General features: G+C 55.6%; 1 protein-coding gene across 5 annotated transcripts in view; it reads left to right on the top strand.

Moving 5' to 3' along the window:
- Positions 1–16,246, top strand: part of GRB10 (growth factor receptor bound protein 10) — a 157,021-nt gene that overhangs the window by 122,249 nt on the left and 18,526 nt on the right. For 4 of the 5 annotated variants that reach the window (XM_072791706.1, XM_072791707.1, XM_072791708.1 and 1 more), the window contains 2 exons: positions 9,302–9,458; positions 15,853–15,968. In XM_072791706.1, coding sequence (XP_072647807.1) covers positions 9,302–9,458; positions 15,853–15,968 — 273 coding nt within the window. Of the gene's footprint in view, positions 1–8,493; positions 8,551–9,301; positions 9,459–15,852; positions 15,969–16,246 lie in introns of those variants that run through there. The other variant, XM_072791710.1, reaches the window with a different exon arrangement.

Below are 16,246 nucleotides of genomic sequence, written 5' to 3' on the forward strand. Positions count from 1 at the left end.
AGGGGAGAAGATGGGACTGAGAAAATCATAAGGAACAGAAACACATTTGCTGTGTTGGATTCATGTTAAGAAAATTTCACGTGTAAGTGAATCCGTGGAGTCTCAGCCCGTGTAGTTCAGGGGTCAGCAGTGTGAGCGTTTGGATACCCACACACCATGGTTGAGCCTAATGTGTAGACATCAAATCCTTTCTTTCCTCCTGTAAAGGCCTCAGTGTCTGTTTCCTAAAAACAGGGCGTGAGCGCAGCACAGTCTTTAACGTCAGCCAAGCGCACGCATCCTGTCTGCGAGACCACGTCACGTTTCCGGTTGTCCTTCTGATGTTCTCCGTGGCTGCCTTTCTTTACGCTCCGTAGCCAGGACAGGACCACCTTCTCTGTGATTCCCCCCGGGACGCGCCTCGGCACCTTGCCTTTCCCACGGCCTCTGAGTCCTCTGTCACAGTGACTGAAGGACCCGTTGGTGTGCGGGGGGGCTCCCGAGGGACCCCATCAGGTTGTCTGTGTGTGAAGACCACAGAAAGAGGGGATGTGTCCTTCCCTGCGCTTTCCCTCGGGAAGCTCACGATGTGGGCTCGTCCCATCATTCCTGGGGTTTGTCCTTATTCCTCGGGGAAGCTGTTGTCCTCTGGGTTTCTCCCTAGTAGTCACTGTTCTTCCCTTTGTAACGAGGAAGCCACTTTTCAAGGAAGAGAATTCGAGACCATGTGAATTTGCTTTTCTCCGTCAGGCATCCCTTCACGGGTTTTATTGTGTATTGATGATTCTTTTCTGGATTTTCTACCATCCTGCATCTATTAGGTGCCTTTCTGCTGTTGGGAAGAACATTTCCCTTCTCTCCCACTTATTTGCATGTGTGTGCTTGTCAGCGAAGACACATTATTCTTTTACCCGATGGTCATTCCTACCAGTGTTCATTTAGACCCTCACACTACCCCCTCGGGCCGGTGCCTAGTTCCTAGTACACGTCCCCATCACTGTACTCTCTTCCCTGGGACAAGAGTCCCGTACTCTGCAACTATATGGATATTCGGGACTGGATAATCCTTTGTGAGGGCCTGTCCTGGGCCTCGTGGGACGTTTGGCAACATCTCTGGCCTCTGCACACCACACGCCAACAGCACTAGCACTAGCACATACACACCTGCCGTGATCACCAGAACGTCTCAGATGTTGCCAGAGGTCCCTTGGGTGGCAAAGCCCCCCGTCCCAGTCCCCGCTGGGAAGCGCCAAGGAAGTGAAGGAGTATCGCTTACTTTATTGATTGTCACTGTCTACCAGAGAGATGCTAGTTCAGTTCTTCAATGAGGTTAGGCAGAGAAAGCCTCATAATCTTTATTTCTTCCAGCAACACAAAGATAAAGGAATGTTGAAGCTCTTGTCTATGAAGAGTGTAGAACCCACACGGTAGACAGGAGAGTGAGGCGAACCCTCCCACGTGCCCCCAGCCTGCTCCAGCCACACCCCGTTGGCTCCCCGCGACCTCCCGTTTTGCCCAGAATCTCACATAAAAACACCACTTATTTTTAAATATTTTACAATATTTCTGGTTCTGTAAAAGATTGAGAGATTGAGAGTGGTTTTTTTTCTTTTGTTACCAGAACCTCATTGCTCCTAAATCCTTAATAATTAAATGTGAAAAAAAATGTATTATTCAAATCAGAATCATATTTACACTGCATGTGTGCGTGGTCCTAGTGGTGCTGCTCCGGGAGGGGCTCGACTCAAGGAGTTTGCTCCCACGGAGGCTCTGGTCTGCGGGGAGAGGGCCGGGCCTGGCCACACTGCAGGCTCCAGCTCAGTATTCACACTGCATGGGTTCCTGCCCACTGACAGCCGGTCACCAGGCCTCCTAGAGGTCTCCCCTGCTGCCCCCTCCCCACGTCACGATGGACGTCATGGTGGACAGGTGGACCTGATGGTTGGGCTGGGGGGGGGCTTCTCTTTCCAGACACCATGGCTGCCCTCTTCCCCGTGAGCTTCAGCTTCTTTGAATGCAAACAGACTCCTAATTACTGGGATTTCAACCACTTAAACCTCAAAGTCTTTGGAATAGAAGTTCTGGACGAGCTCTTTCTGTGCAAGGGCTTTTTTTTTTCTGGGTTGGTGCAGCAGGGGCATCTTGTAGGCACACAGTGGCCCTGACAGAGAGAAGGCAAGTCAGACGTGCACGTGTGGAATGCTCATTTACCCGGTGTGAGCTCCGCGTGAGGGAGTTTCATACACCCCCCTGTGGTGCTCAGCGTAAGCCTGTGTGACCGTCCCTCTGCCGTGACAGTGAGGGTGTTGATAGTCGGGGGAAGGGGGCACATGCAGCAGCAGGAGAGAGAGTCTGAATCCAGGCCTGGCCGGTTCTAAAGTCCATGCTATCACTGCGGAGACAGAAATCCTCTGCACAATCGGTGCTTCCAGACCGTGCGGGGAGTGAGCCCTGGGGGACCCTGGGGCGTCCAGGGAGTGGGGACTGCACAGAGAGCACACCTGATGACGGTTCCTAAGTGAGGGGGCCGAGCGGCCTTACACCTAGTCCCGTTACGTTCCTTAATAAATCTGGTCTTGGGGAACGGCATCCTACCAAACACTCGGCCCGGCATCTCCAATGTTGGAAACGTTTCTGTTATTGGAGATGTATTTTAATAAAGCCTGACATCCGGGCGCCTGGGTGGCTAAGTCAGCTAAGCGTCCGACTCTCGGTTTCAGCTCAGGTCATGCTCTCAGGTCACAAGATCGAGCCCCACATTGGGCTGTGCATGCAGCACAGAGTCTGCTTGGGAGTCTCTGTCCCTCTGCCCCTCCCCCCTGCTCGTTCACATTCTCTCTCTCTCTCTCTCCCTCAAATAAATAAATCTTTAAAAAAAAAAAAAAAGCTTGACATCTAGCAATCTATTCTGAGAAAATAGACACAGACATTAAGACTCATGTAGAAAGACGCCCAACAGCGCTGTTGGTGAATGTGAAAGACTCGAAACCGCCCGCACGGACAGCCGTCAGGACAGCGCCAGGTCCCACACGGCCACGTGGACAAACATCGCAGACACGGAAACATCAAAGAGGTGTAGTGCCCGGGAGATATTTACGGTGTAACCTGAAGCTACACAAGCCTGATTGCAAAACCGTACGTCCTGTGATCCTAACCATGTCAGTGCGTCTATTTATAAGTACGTGTGCGGGAGAGTACTAGGAGGGCCACACTCTAGAATTTTAACTGAGTAACTGGAAAAAAAAAAAAAAAAGGTCAGAGTTTTCCCTGTGTCCCTTATTATTTTCAAGTGTTACCATGCCAACTTATTTTTATAGTGAAGAACTGACTACATCTGGGTGTGTGTGCGCATGTGCCACATACACACACACTCCCACCTTTGCACGTCCCAGGGGCCGCCGGCGTTGTCCTTACACACAAGAAAGAGAGCGTACCCCTCCCCCCAGGCGACTCCATCAATAGAGCTGTCTTCCTTCTGAGATCCAAGTGAGGCGCCCACCGGGCTCCTGTGAATGGTCCTTGCTGCTCCTGCCGTGCTGAGGACAGGCGTCCAGGGCACCGTCACCGCTGCGGGCCCTGCGGGGACTTGCGGTCCCTCTGCGCTTCCACTCGCCCCAGGTCCCCGATTCCTGGTCCTGGAGCCCAGAGGGGAGCCTTGCAGTCAGGGAGGCCTAGAGCCTCGGAGGGAAGGTCTAAGAGTCCAACGTTGCCGCAGCGTCGGGGAGGCTCTGCCCTACCGCGGGGGTCCTCGCCCGATTTGTCCTGTGCAGGGAGAAAGCCACGGACGGTGGACTGGTGCAGGGACTCTTCCCCGGGGCTCGTCCCTGAGCGGAGGAGCAGGTGTGCAGGCCGGCGCCAGAGAGATGCCTGAGCCGGGGGGAGAGGCAAGCCCGCGTTCCCATGGCAACAGCATCAGGGGCCCTAGATGGCCGGGGACCCAGTGGGAGCCCTTGGGTGTTACCCGGCAGCCTGGTTGGCGCCACCACCGTGTGACCTGCAGGCAGCGCGGCTCCGAGCGCCTGATCCCTTTGCCGTCTTCCACCCGCCAGGGGAGGACTGCATCTTTTCTAAACTACCTTTTATTTCCGTCATCTCTACAATGATAGCACCTGATTAGCGCTGCCTCTGGCAAAGTCAGACGTCCATGGCTCTGTTCGAGGAAAAACAAAAAATAGAGATGAGCAAATCAAAATCAATTATTCTTCCGAATGGGTCTGGCCTGAAACGGGCGTAAAGGCGGCCACCATGTGCCCTGGATCTTGCCACGGCCTGCCGAGCTGCTGAGCGCCATTCAAGGCCGGGGTCTGCCGGGGGACCCTGAAATCCGTGGTTGACTTTCAAGAACTAGTCGGGTTATTTTTTGAGTCGTAACTGCTTTAGAAAGGAAAAGGAAAAGGAAAAGGAAAGGCAAGGACTGGAAATATGTTTCTCATGGAAACTCGAAAGTCAACAGATAGTGATGCAGATTTCTTTTAAAGTAAGCTGGACTCTAACGGAACAGGATTATTACGTACGTTCTTACTACCACGAATAGAGCCGCACAACTGCATGGAGCTGTTTGGGCTTTTGTGTTTTATATCTCAAAACAGCAGCATTAATTTAGAACGGAACTGGGAAAAAATTGTTAGATTTACATCATTTTTCACTAAAATTCATCTAGCCTATTGTTGGTTCTGCCCCAGCTTGAACTAAATTTGTTTATTTATTTTTAAAGATTCTACTTATTTATTCATGAGGCACAGAGAGAGAGGCAGAGACACAGGCAGAGCCTGACGCAGGACTCGATCCCAGGACCCAGGGTCACGCCCTGAGCTGAAGGCTCAACCCCCGAGCCCCCCAGGCGTCCCCCAAATGAAATTTAATTTCCTCTAGACTTAGTGCAGCTGCCTGTAGGGGGTTTCAGGGTCCACCAGAATCAAAAGCATTTTCATGTAGCTCCTAAGAAGCCACGGATCCCTCCTGGCGGGGAAGACTCCCCAGGGCTGGGAAGCAGCTGCCGGCAAAGAAGCAAAGCAGAGCAGGTGCCCTGGGTTCAGGTCTGGGCTCCGGCAGTTTTCTACATGCTCGACGCTGGGCAAGCCTCTGCATTACTGAGACCTGCACCCCTCATCTGCTTGGGGGGCAGGGACGCCTGCCCCGGGGGATGTTAATGTTGGGCCCCAGCGTGGCTGCTGCGGTTTTCAGAGATGGAGCCCGCCACCTGCCCTGGCACAGGGAGGCCCCCGTGGCCGTCCACCTGCCGGGACTGTCCCGCTTTCCTCCTTGTGGCCCCCACCAGGTCAAGGGACCATCAGCACATCCCAGTGTTTACAAGAAACTTCACAAGTTTTTGAAAACCTCAGCTTACATCCTCACTTTGCAAAACGCATTGCAAGTGGACGCAGAGCCCTCTGAGCTCAGAATCTGGTTGATCAATGGTGGAGAAGGAAGACGAAGCTGGCCTGGGTGCTCCTAGCTCTGAGCCCTCCCTCCCTATCCCCGCACCCCCCAGAGTTTGGGGCCCTCTCAGCTCCACTCGGTGCAGGCACCCTCGGGGGCTGGCCTTCATGGACATCCTACCCCGTAGATGGCTCTAGGGGCAAAGAGCTGAAAGTGCCCCGTTTTCTGTCTTCCCAGGGTGGTCTGGGCCGCGGTGATGGCCTCCTGAGCTCAGTAGGACGTCCTGAGCCTGTAAGGCAGCCAGGGCGGCGTGCCCCGCGATGTTGACAGCAGGGAGGTGACCCCGCGGCCTCCCTGTGGGGGACCCGGGCCCAGACCCGGGCTCCCCAGAGTACACACTGGGGCACGGAGATGACGTCACCTCCACCCTGATCCTTCTCAGACTCCTTCCTTGTGGTTTGCTTCTCAGTCTGTGCAGGGAACATATCAAAAGTGACAGCAGGGCTCCGGGGACGCCTGAATGTTCTATCACCACTTCAGGGCTTTTATCACGGGCTGCGGTGCCAGTCAGAGGCCGGGTGTCCTGATGGAGAATTCCTGCCCCTCCACCTCTGCAGAGAAGCACCTCATGCCCTTGAGGGCATGCCTGTGATGATCTCCTCTTCAATATTGCCACCACTCTATTTTTTAACGCTTTTGCAGCAGAGAAGAGGACCCTGGGGATTCGGGGGTTGGCTTTTCCCACCGAGTCACTCGCGGAGCATCCTACAGGTCAGGAGCCTTGCGTTCCCAGATGCGCCAGCCCGCGTCGGAGTCCAGGTGGCCCCTTCCGTGTCTGCAGCCTTTGGGTGGAGCCCGCCTCACTCCAGGCTCCACGTCCTGTGCACGTACGCCCCCGGAGGGCAGGTGCGGGGGCCGAGACCTTTCCAAGGGGGAGCTCTCCTGAGCCTGAGCCAGGCCTGCCCTAGGAAGTCAGCGCTACTCACAGATGGGAGAGTGAGGCACGGGGCTGCTGTGCCAGGTTCCCACCACTACGCTGCTACTTAGCGATGAAGCCAGACTGCAGCCTGGTTTGGCTCTAGACCGCCCCCCCGCCCCCCCCTTGCTAAGGGAGGTCATAAATGGTCTTTGACACCCTCAGAGCAAACACTGTGCTTTCTGAGTGACTCCCTGAGCAGTGCTCGCAGGACAGAAAGCGGGGTCAGCTAGCATCTAACCTGCCGAGGTCACAGGGCCAGGAGGGGGCTGACCTCGGGCTGGCACTGCAGGGCTGTGCTCTGAGCGCATCCCCATCCTGGCATGACCAGATCCGTATGTTCCCCGGACAGGCTGTACCCCGGGAAAGCGCGGGCCCATGGGAGGAATCTCGTCCTGGCTGAACCGTGAGCCGGGGATGCAGACAAGCTTCTGTGTCGTGCCCCATGCCAGGTGCTTGCACATCCATCCATCCATCCATCCATCCATCCATCCATCCATCCATCGAGGGAGGCTCCGCCTGCCGCCCAGCAGCCCTTGACCCAGGCTGAGAGCGAAAAGCCTTACTCACTTCTAGAATGAGCCCCGGCACCGCCCAGGTGGTGACCAGAGAGGCACCTGTCCTGGTACAGGATGTTCCTTCAGCTGCTGGCTTCGGGAGGCACGGCGGCAGGCGGCCAACTGTTACAGGACGTTTCTCCTTGTGCCTTAGGATTTGCTGAACGCGCCCTCCTGGGAGGCTCTGCAAGCATGCCCGGCCCCAGGCTGCTGGCGTGAAGTGACTCCCTTGATTCCCCGTCCTGGGGGTCGGTTCCACCTGTGGCCAGCGGGCTCGGCCGTGCTTGGGAGGTGCCGGCCCATGTCGGGCCACAGCGTGGAATTTGAGGTCCTGTGCCCGGAGCCCTGTCTCCGTGTCCACCCCCTGCCCCAGGCCCGCCAGCCCGGCCTGCTCTGGGAATCCGAAGGCCGTGGACTTGGCCCTGTGACAAAGCACATCTTAGCTTTTAATACTGAGACTATATATAGACGTGGGGGGGGGGGGGTGGCCGTGGAACAGCAGGGAAGGGAAGAGCGAGCTTAAAGGAAGATACATTTGGGCCGGAAAGAGGATTCAATCCTGGGGCCTTACCTTTAAGTCTTGGAGCCGTTCCTGATTTGGGGCAGGAAAATTGATAAACAGACTTGAACGCGATTGGAAGGTTCTAGAGAAGCCAACGTCGACCGTGGTCCCGGAGAAGCTCACTCGGACGCCGAGGAAGGAGGTGGTGCAGGAGCACGTGGCCCGGCCGGCCGCGCGGGAGCAGAGGGCAGGGGGGACGGTATATTAGCATATTTATAAGCCGTTATCTGGACCCGTTTGTATTTCCTAAATCCATTTTTCTTTCATGTCGGCACGTTTGTTTCTTTGCAAAAGTTTTGACCTGTAGACAGGACCTGCATTCTTTGTTTGAACCAGATGTCACTCGTATGGACTCCCTCCTGTCAGCTGCATTTGAATATTTACTTTGTTCCTTGGAAGTTTCTATGGAGTGAAATGTGAACTCCTGGAAAGAGAGGAGTAGATTTCTGCAAAAATGCGTGTGATTTGGGAGCTTGGCTCTCGGTCCTGACCGGCCCCCCTGGGGATTTCTCTGGGGTGGCCTGCCCCGGAGCGGTCTGCAGCCTGGCACCGCGCCGTCCCCATCCTGCTCCTGCGTTCCCGGCCGTGACCCCAGCCGGCGTCCTCTCCTGCCAGACAAAGCTCTTGGAAGAAGAGACAGAGAAGGGCAGGGAGCGTTGTCAGGCCCAGCTGGCATTCAGAGGCCACAGGAGCCCTGCTCCGCAGTCGCCAGCGCCGGCGGGCCCCAGACGCAGGTTTTGGAGGCACTTGGCAGACGGGCCTAGATCCAGAGGACACGCGTGCTCGGCTCCGGGCCTCCCGCGTTTTCTTTCCCTGTCGTGGGAAAACGGGAGCAGGGCTCTTCCTGACGCGCTTGCCTGAGTGTCCTGCCCCCGCCCCACCGGCGCTGGGGAGCCCATCCGCGGGGGCCACCGCATCAGGCCCAGGGACGGGGCTCCTCGGCCTGCCACCGGGGCTCCCCTCACCTCCTCGGAGCTGAGCCGGAGAGGCCGCACGTCCTCAGTGGGGCAACAGCCGGGGGCCCACAACCCTCGAGGACACTGTCTCGATTTAAAATGCCATCTTGTTCCTCTGACTGCTTTTTCCGTGCCGTTGAGGTGAGGTGGTTTGTCCGTTCTTTTAAAGCATCGCGTGTCCCTCTCCCTGTGGCTCTGGAGCCAGGGCACAGGGTGCTCAGGGTCCTGGGGATTTCTGCTTCACCGTCCCTTTGCCTGGAAGCGACGTGTCCATTGTGGCTTTGAGCGGTTCCAGGGAGATGAAGCCGGCTTGTGATTTCGTAGGGGACGGGGGCCAATCTTGACTGCGTTCCCACCGCGTCCCGCCTTTTTAGTGTTTTAAATTTCAGCATATTCGTTCTGAGTTTTGTCAAGTCTTCGGAGCCTTATGACCTGAGCTGTGTGGGGTATGGCGGGGTCCTGGCCGCTGCGCCCCGAGCCCGGGAGCGGACAGCAGGTGGGGTCATCCCGAGTTAGGTTTGGGTCACCTTGTCTGTGCAGTTGCTTCCAATAGGAAATGTGCAGCCCCAAGACCACAGCAGGATCTGAAACGAGTTCAGGCGCCTCCTAGGACAGGTGGCCGGGAAGCGGTCCGCATGCTCCGCTTGGCCGCACGCCCTGTCTGCCCCGAAGTGTCCTGGTGTTTCCAGAACTTCCTATTGTAGCCCTAGGTGCCCTGCCGGGCTGGGGCGCTGGGGGCCCTCCAGCCTCCGGGCAGCGGCCAGCTGCCTGCCGTGTGCAAGGACGGTTGTACGTGTGTTGGAACGCAGCCATGCTTGCCTTTCCTGTTGTAGCCTGATTCGGCTTTTATCCCTCGAAAACCCACGCTAAGTGTCCCCTTTGTATGTTGCAGGATGTGAAAATCTTCAGTGAAGATGGGACGAGCAAAGTGGTGGAGATCCTAGCGGACATGACAGCCCGGGACCTGTGCCAGCTGCTAGTTTACAGAAGCCACTGTGTGGACGACAACAGCTGGACACTGGTGGAGCACCACCCGCACCTGGGACTAGGTAGGGAGTACGCTGGGAACCTGGCATGCGGTCAGATGAAGCCGGCTGGGTCCTGGCCGTGGCTCCGGCGCTCCGGCGCGCGGTCTGTGCCGCCCCCACGGCACTGCATACCTGTTGCTGCTGCTGCTTCTCCTGCTCCCTCCCAACCCTCCCCCATCTGGGGCTTTCAGAACCTTGCTCCTACATGCCTCAGCGGTTGTGCCTCGAGGGTGCAGAGACAGCGAGAAGGTTCTCTCTAATTTGGCTGGAGGACCACCAGCTGTGGCCGGCGCGCAGGGCTCGCTACTCAGCTGCGATCTGAGGGGGAGCATCCTACAGCCCTTGCAGGGCCTCGGGGGAGCACCGTCCTGGCATCACTAAGCAGAGAGCAGCTTGTCCAGGTCACGGGAGTGGGGGGTGTGGTGGCGCCCGAGGGGCCTGCGGGAGGCCCAGGGGAACCCACGTACCCCAGAGCCTCTGGGCTAGAGTCTCACGAGGTGTCCCTGAGCTGCTCACAGTGTCTTCACGGAGTGCACACATGTGTAGTGTGTACAAAGCAAGAGAATATATATTTTTTAAAGATTATATTTATTCATGAGAGATAGACAAAGGGAGACAAAGAGGCAGAGATCCAGGCAGAGGGAGAAGCAGGCTCTACGCAGGGAGCCCGACGCGGGACTCGATCCCGGGACTCCAGGATCACACTCTGGGCCGAAGGCAGTGCTAAACCTCTGAGCCACCCAGGGATCCCCATAAAGCAAGAGAATATTTTAATACGGGGGCCACATACAAAACTTATTGAGGTTTTGGGTTTGCAGGCTTTCCTTTTTATTTTTATTTTTATTTATTTTATTTTTTTTAATTTTTGGAGGGTTTGCGGGCTTTCTTGCTCGGGTGGCCTACTTCAGGTAAAGAAGCTTCTCAGACTTGTTCTCAGTGGGTAGCGTACGGCGCTCGCAAAATCATAGGCACACACTTAGGAGCCACAACTTTCTCCCAATTCGACAACCGTACCTCTTGCACGTGGTGAAGGAGAAACATTGCACAGATCGCAAAGTTCTTCCCGTGGTTCTGCGCTCTTGTGAACCCTTCCGGAAGATTAATAAATCAGACTTCAGCCGTGACTTGTGTAACTCAGTTGTGTTGTTTTGAAAGATGCAATACAAAAAAACATTTTTAAGTTTAAAAAAAAACATTTTTTAAGTTTAAAAAAAAAAAAAAAAGCACTACAATCGAAGCCTGAACGATGCTGCGTAAATTGGAGTTGGTGTTGTTTTAAGTCACCGCATTCCAGCTCCCCCCAAGCCGTCAGAGGCACACAGCGGGCCTCACAGTTTGCATCAGGAACACTTTCTCTCTTCTTTCCCATTTCTGCCCATCTCCAGGGTGCTTGCACACCAACAGGAACTTTCTTCATCATCTCCAGCCACCCTCTCCTGGTGGCTCATTCTCGCTGCCGCCTGCGGCCACAGATGGCAACATGGTCAGGCTGCAGCCCGGGACGCCCCCAAATGGGTCCCACGGTGCTCCGATGGGGTCGCCAGAAGCATCTCCAATACACAAGTAACTTGGAGATTAGACAAGAGTTGGAATGCTGCGGTGTGTTCGGACGCGTGCACGCACCACACCAGGTGTAGGCACGTGCACATATGTGCACACGCGGAGAATTAACCTTAAAAGCACATCTGTGGACTTGGACCCAGGTATGAACATTGTTGAAGCCCGTTCAGACGTCTGAATGCTCTGGAGGGAACCATAGAAGGGCCTTCTGCAGGCATCAGAATCCGTGACTGGTTTTGCCCACACAGAGAGCACGTATCAAATGGGCACAGGTACGCAAAAGCATCGGACTGAGGAATTTTTATTCGCCTGTTTTGTGTGGTGGCCCTGATTTCGAGCACACCAAGCCAGGAGGTGAACCGTCAGAAATCATCAAAACGCGAGAACCCGGGAAAGAAATACAGAGGTGCACACGGGATTCTTAGGGACGTGATAGTTTTTATTCCTTATTCCTCTTATTCACAGAAGGACCTGACCCACTCTAAAAGGGATAATGCTTTATTACAAAATCGAGTAAATGTGACAAAAAAAGGCAGGGAGAAAGCAAAATGATAGAGAGGGAAAAAAAAAAAAAAAAGACGAGAGAACACTCAGATCCAATCTTGGATGCTGTTTGGAAAAAGTAGTTAGTGAAGCGAATTGCAGATGCACAAAGTGCCCGCAGAAGGCTGCCCCCGACTCCTCGCTGCGCCGGTGCCGCGTCCGCAGTGATGACCACGCTCCCCTACGCCTGGCTCCGGACAGCACGTGCAAGGTGTGAGAGCCTCTCGCCTTCCTGCACCCATGTCTTCTCTGCCTGTTCTTTTGTTTGTCATACAAGCCTTTTTTTTTTTTTTTTTTTTTTTGATCAGTTAAGTTGCTATTGAGGCAAAAATCCTATTCTTTCCATTATTCGGTAGCATCTGACGGTCAGACGCCTATCCCTGGGGGAGGGGGACGTCCAGGCTGAACTGGACGTCCAGTTCCAAACTACGGTGGAGCGCGGGCTGTGGGCACGCCTGTCAGAGAAGCGCTCGGTGCGTCGGCGCCGGGTCCCCGTGAACGGGCATGCATGCGCTCAGCTAGTGCAGTTCTTAAGGGTAATGTTCAGGGTGTGCTGGGCCCTGGCACACTGGCAGGCGGGCCCTGGTCTCCGCGCAGAGCCGTCCAGCCGGCCTCACGTCCGCGGTCGTTGATAGGACCCTTTGGAAGTCGCTCTGTTGGCGTGGGGATGCTCTGGGGGCCTGCACCCACGGCGTCTGTGGCTTGGGCGCGAGGCAGGCAGCACCTCAGATCCGTAAGGCTGGGACCTCAGGAATGGAGGCTCCGCGAGCCTACGTGTGGCCCTAGCATTGAGGATCCCAGGGCACCATTCCTGTCCTGGTCCTTACAGGTGAAATGTTAGGTCCTTAGTAACATTCAGCTTTTTCCACAGCCAGGGAGCGATGATGAAGATTTGCACTAGCAGAAGACCACCCATGAGTGTGCGTGGCTGCAGCCCCCAGCGGCCCTGTGGGGAGGAGCGGGGCAGGGGCGCCACTGGCACTCGGGCCGGGAATGTTCCACAGCTGGGTCGGTGCCTCTCAGCCTCCACGTCAGCTCCTGGACTCACACTCGAGGTGGTCTGAGAAGGTGGGGAGGGCGCCCAGCTCGGTGCGTGCGGCCCGTAGTGAGGGCCGTCCCGGGGAGGCGTGCTCGGCGCCTTGGGACTCCAGCCCTAGCGAGCCACTCCCCGTCGGTCATTGCCCCATACGTTAGCGTGTCCCGCACGTCCTGCCTGTGGACGTGGGCACTTTGGCCTCGGGATTCTGCGTCGCGTGCTCAGCCCTGTGATCAGCATCCCTGGCTGAGGCCACTCAGCAGCCAAGTCCAGCGGGGGGACTGCGACGGAGCCGGCGGTGCCCTGCAGTCTGCCCTGAGCACATGCACGGCCAGCCTCCAGATGGCGCACATCAGCCAGGATGCCCCTCGTGGGAGGCGCACCGGGGTGCTTAACAGCCGGCCTGCTGCTGTATCGAGGGAGCAAACAATTTTTTTTTAAAGGAATTCTGTAAAACTGCAATTGGGGCATGCAGACAGCATCCTGGTGCCCCTGTGGTGTTGAAAATGTGCCTGTGGGTAAACTGCCTCCCTGGGAGTGCAGTCTGCCCCCCCCCCCCCAGGCCCTGGGTGACCGCAGGAGCCAGGACAGATGACCAGGGGAGCCTGGCAATTAGGCACGGAGCACGGTGACACGAGGACAGCTCCGGGGTCTGGGGAATCCTACTGTTGCATGGACTAGGCTGCAACCCTGCAGGAAGAGGCGTGAGCTCTCTCTCTTTGGAAAGACTTGACCGTGGACGTGCCTCTGACATCTGGACATGCAGACAGGTGTTGAAGGAAAAACAGCATCCGTGTCCGGGGCTCGGTGCTCGGAAGAGCCTCCGAGGGCCAACCTTGCCATCTTGGTCTTCTTGTCGTTCTCCCAGACAGGCACCGGAGGGATGTCCTTTCCCCACGGAAATATTTAATAGAAGGAAGGCTGCTTTCCAGGCACGTGCAGACAGCGCGACGGCTTGCCGTGGTCTCTCCCTGTCACTTTGTTCGCAATTCCGAGTCCCCAGGGCCCCGAGCAGCTGTAACGTGTTGACAGCCAGCTCTGCTCCCTGTGGTGGGTGGGCCGAGCCGGGTGCGGACGCGGGACGGGGAGGCAAGGCGGGATGCTGACGGCAGCCCGGGCGGGCGGCTCAGGTTTCTGCTAAGGACTCGCGTGTCCGCGGCCCATTTTAAGGCAGGGAAGTAAAATCTGCCTTTTGAGTTGAGTGATCCGTAACTATTTCGCTCGTGGTGTGGGGTGGTGGTGTAGATGCTGGATGCAGCGTCAAAAATTTGAATGACACGAATCCCCTTTAAGGAAGGTTGGAGTCTTCCCTTTGTACAGAAAAACCCTTCGGAACACCCCAATGAAATGCCGCTTTCCACTGTGATGATACGAAGTTTATAGGCGGCAATGTGACCGTTTAGTAGAATCACCCAGAGTTGCTTGAAAAGACCTGTTTTTAGAATCATAGAGAAAATGAGAACCAGAGAAAAGGGCTTTGAGTTGATGTTGTCGGCTTTTCGACAGCTGGGAAAACTGCTGCGTGGACATCCAGTGGCAGACGGGGATCTCTGGGAGGAGGGTCCCACACGCGGTCTCCCCGAGCCCACTGCCGTCTCGGGGCTCCGGGTCCCCTGGGGGCTGGAGAAGCGGAGCCATGAGGCCCCCGTTTCCACCTCTGTGGGTACCTGAGCCCCCCTGGTGGCACCAGAGTGATGCGGAGCAGAGGAGCACGCCCCGATCAGGGTCCCCGCTCCCCTCCCTCCCGGCTGCCCTGGGCCCAGCCACCCAGGATGCAGCCCAGTCTGTGCACAGCTGCCCCAGGATTACGCCAGGGTGAGAGGGACGTGGGGAGGCAGGAAAAGGCTGTCCGGGAGGGAAGCAGCCGTGCGTGTGCCCACGTGTCCCTCAGAGCTGGTGCCTCCCCGCTGGTCCTCTGGGGCTTCTCACCAGTCTGCAGACAGCGCTTCTGCCCTGGAACCCGCATGGTCTCGTCCCCACCCAGGTCGCCAGAGCCCCGCTTGTCAATTTTTCCTTATTTTACCTGGTGACAAATGTCAGTTCTGTAAAGCAGCCGTCAGCCAGCGTGGGGGTGGTTGGTTTTGCCCCTAGAACTACAGAAATGTTTTTTCTGGCTGAAACTTCGGAACAGACGTCACTCAGGTGTTTTGCACTGGAAACTGTGTTAAATGAATGCCAACCCAAGCCGATCCCTTTGCTGAAAGCTAACGTAGCGGTCGTGATCGTGCGCTCCAGCCCGGCAGGACTCTTCCCTCCGTCCCGGGGAAACGCAGGGCAGGGTCTTGGGTCACTCATTGCTGACGGAGCCCTCTGCAGCCGGGAGCAAGCGGACCTGTTCATGCTCTGCCGCCGGTGCCAGGTGTGGCCCTGGACGGTCTAGCGGTCGTGGGGAGGACATTCCTTGCCTTGGCAGATTTGGGCTTTAAATATATTTTTAAAAATAAATAAATAAATGAATGAATGAATAAGTAAATAAAATATAAATATAAAAATAAATATAAAAATAAAAATATATAAAAATATAAATATAAATATATATATATATATATATATATTGGCCTCGGGATTCTGGACGCTATATAAAAATACATATATATATTTTTACCAAAGAATCCTCTGCTTGTGCTGTCTCAGCCAAGGCCCAGCGTGCTTCTGTGTGCTGGCGTGCACGGCCAGCCTCTGGCGAGCACCACAGCCTTGTCCTCTGCAGACAGATCCTTGCACGTCTCTGCCATTGGGGCATCAGTGCACACATCAAGGCTGCCATAGAGATGCCCCGCTGAATGTTCCAGGACTTAGGACGGTCAGTTTCCTGTGTTTGAGGAGACAGGTGGGAGAGGGTGTGACCGCCACATAAGAGGTGTTTGCATCCCCGTCCTAGCAATACGACCTTGTCTAGGAGAGCAGCTCCAGGATGTGGATGATGGGGCCTCAGCCTTCCCAGGAAGTGTGTTCAGACAGACCGACAGCAGCGTGTCCCCCCCGTATTCTCTTGCTGGGATTCCTTCTTGGCTCTCCCAACTTTCACTGGTGCCAAACTGAGAAGTGTAGAAAAGTAAGGACGGACTTGAATTCCTCACGCCACTTCTTTCAGGACCCCGTCTGCATTTGGTGTAGTGCACTAAAGAGAGATTTAGATTTTATCAAGTCCTGGACCTCATGTCCGCTCGCGTCGTATGAAGAGGAATGGAAATCTAGCCAGGTGTCGGTGGTGGTGGTAAAGCCACCTTGCAGGTTCCACCTGTGTCTTCTCACATTCGTGTTTTCCCTCTGCAGAAAGGTGCCTGGAAGACCATGAGCTGGTGGTTCAGGTGGAGAGTACCATGGCAAGCGAAAGCAAATTTTTATTTAGGAAGAATTACGCAAAATACGAGTTTTTCAAAAATCCTACGGTGAGTGTCTTCTCTCTTTGGGTTTAGGGTTTGGGACTCTCAAAATCTTGTGGTGGTTACTTGGGATCAACAGCAGCGGAGGATAACATAGCTGAGCCGTATGGGGGTAGCAGATGGGTTCGAGAATCCGCGTCGCTATCTCACGAAGCAACCCTTGCTCAGAACTCAGTCTCCGACGCTTAACTAAATGCCTCTGTAGTGGCCAGAGGTAACGAGTGCACTCTTCCTGGTAGCAGAGGGCAAGGGGGTTAGCCCCTCGGTCAGGAGACACGAGGGGC

This window comes from Canis lupus, chromosome 21 (genome assembly GCF_048164855.1).
Source record: "Canis lupus baileyi chromosome 21, mCanLup2.hap1, whole genome shotgun sequence".
Taxonomy (NCBI): Eukaryota; Metazoa; Chordata; class Mammalia; order Carnivora; family Canidae; genus Canis; species Canis lupus.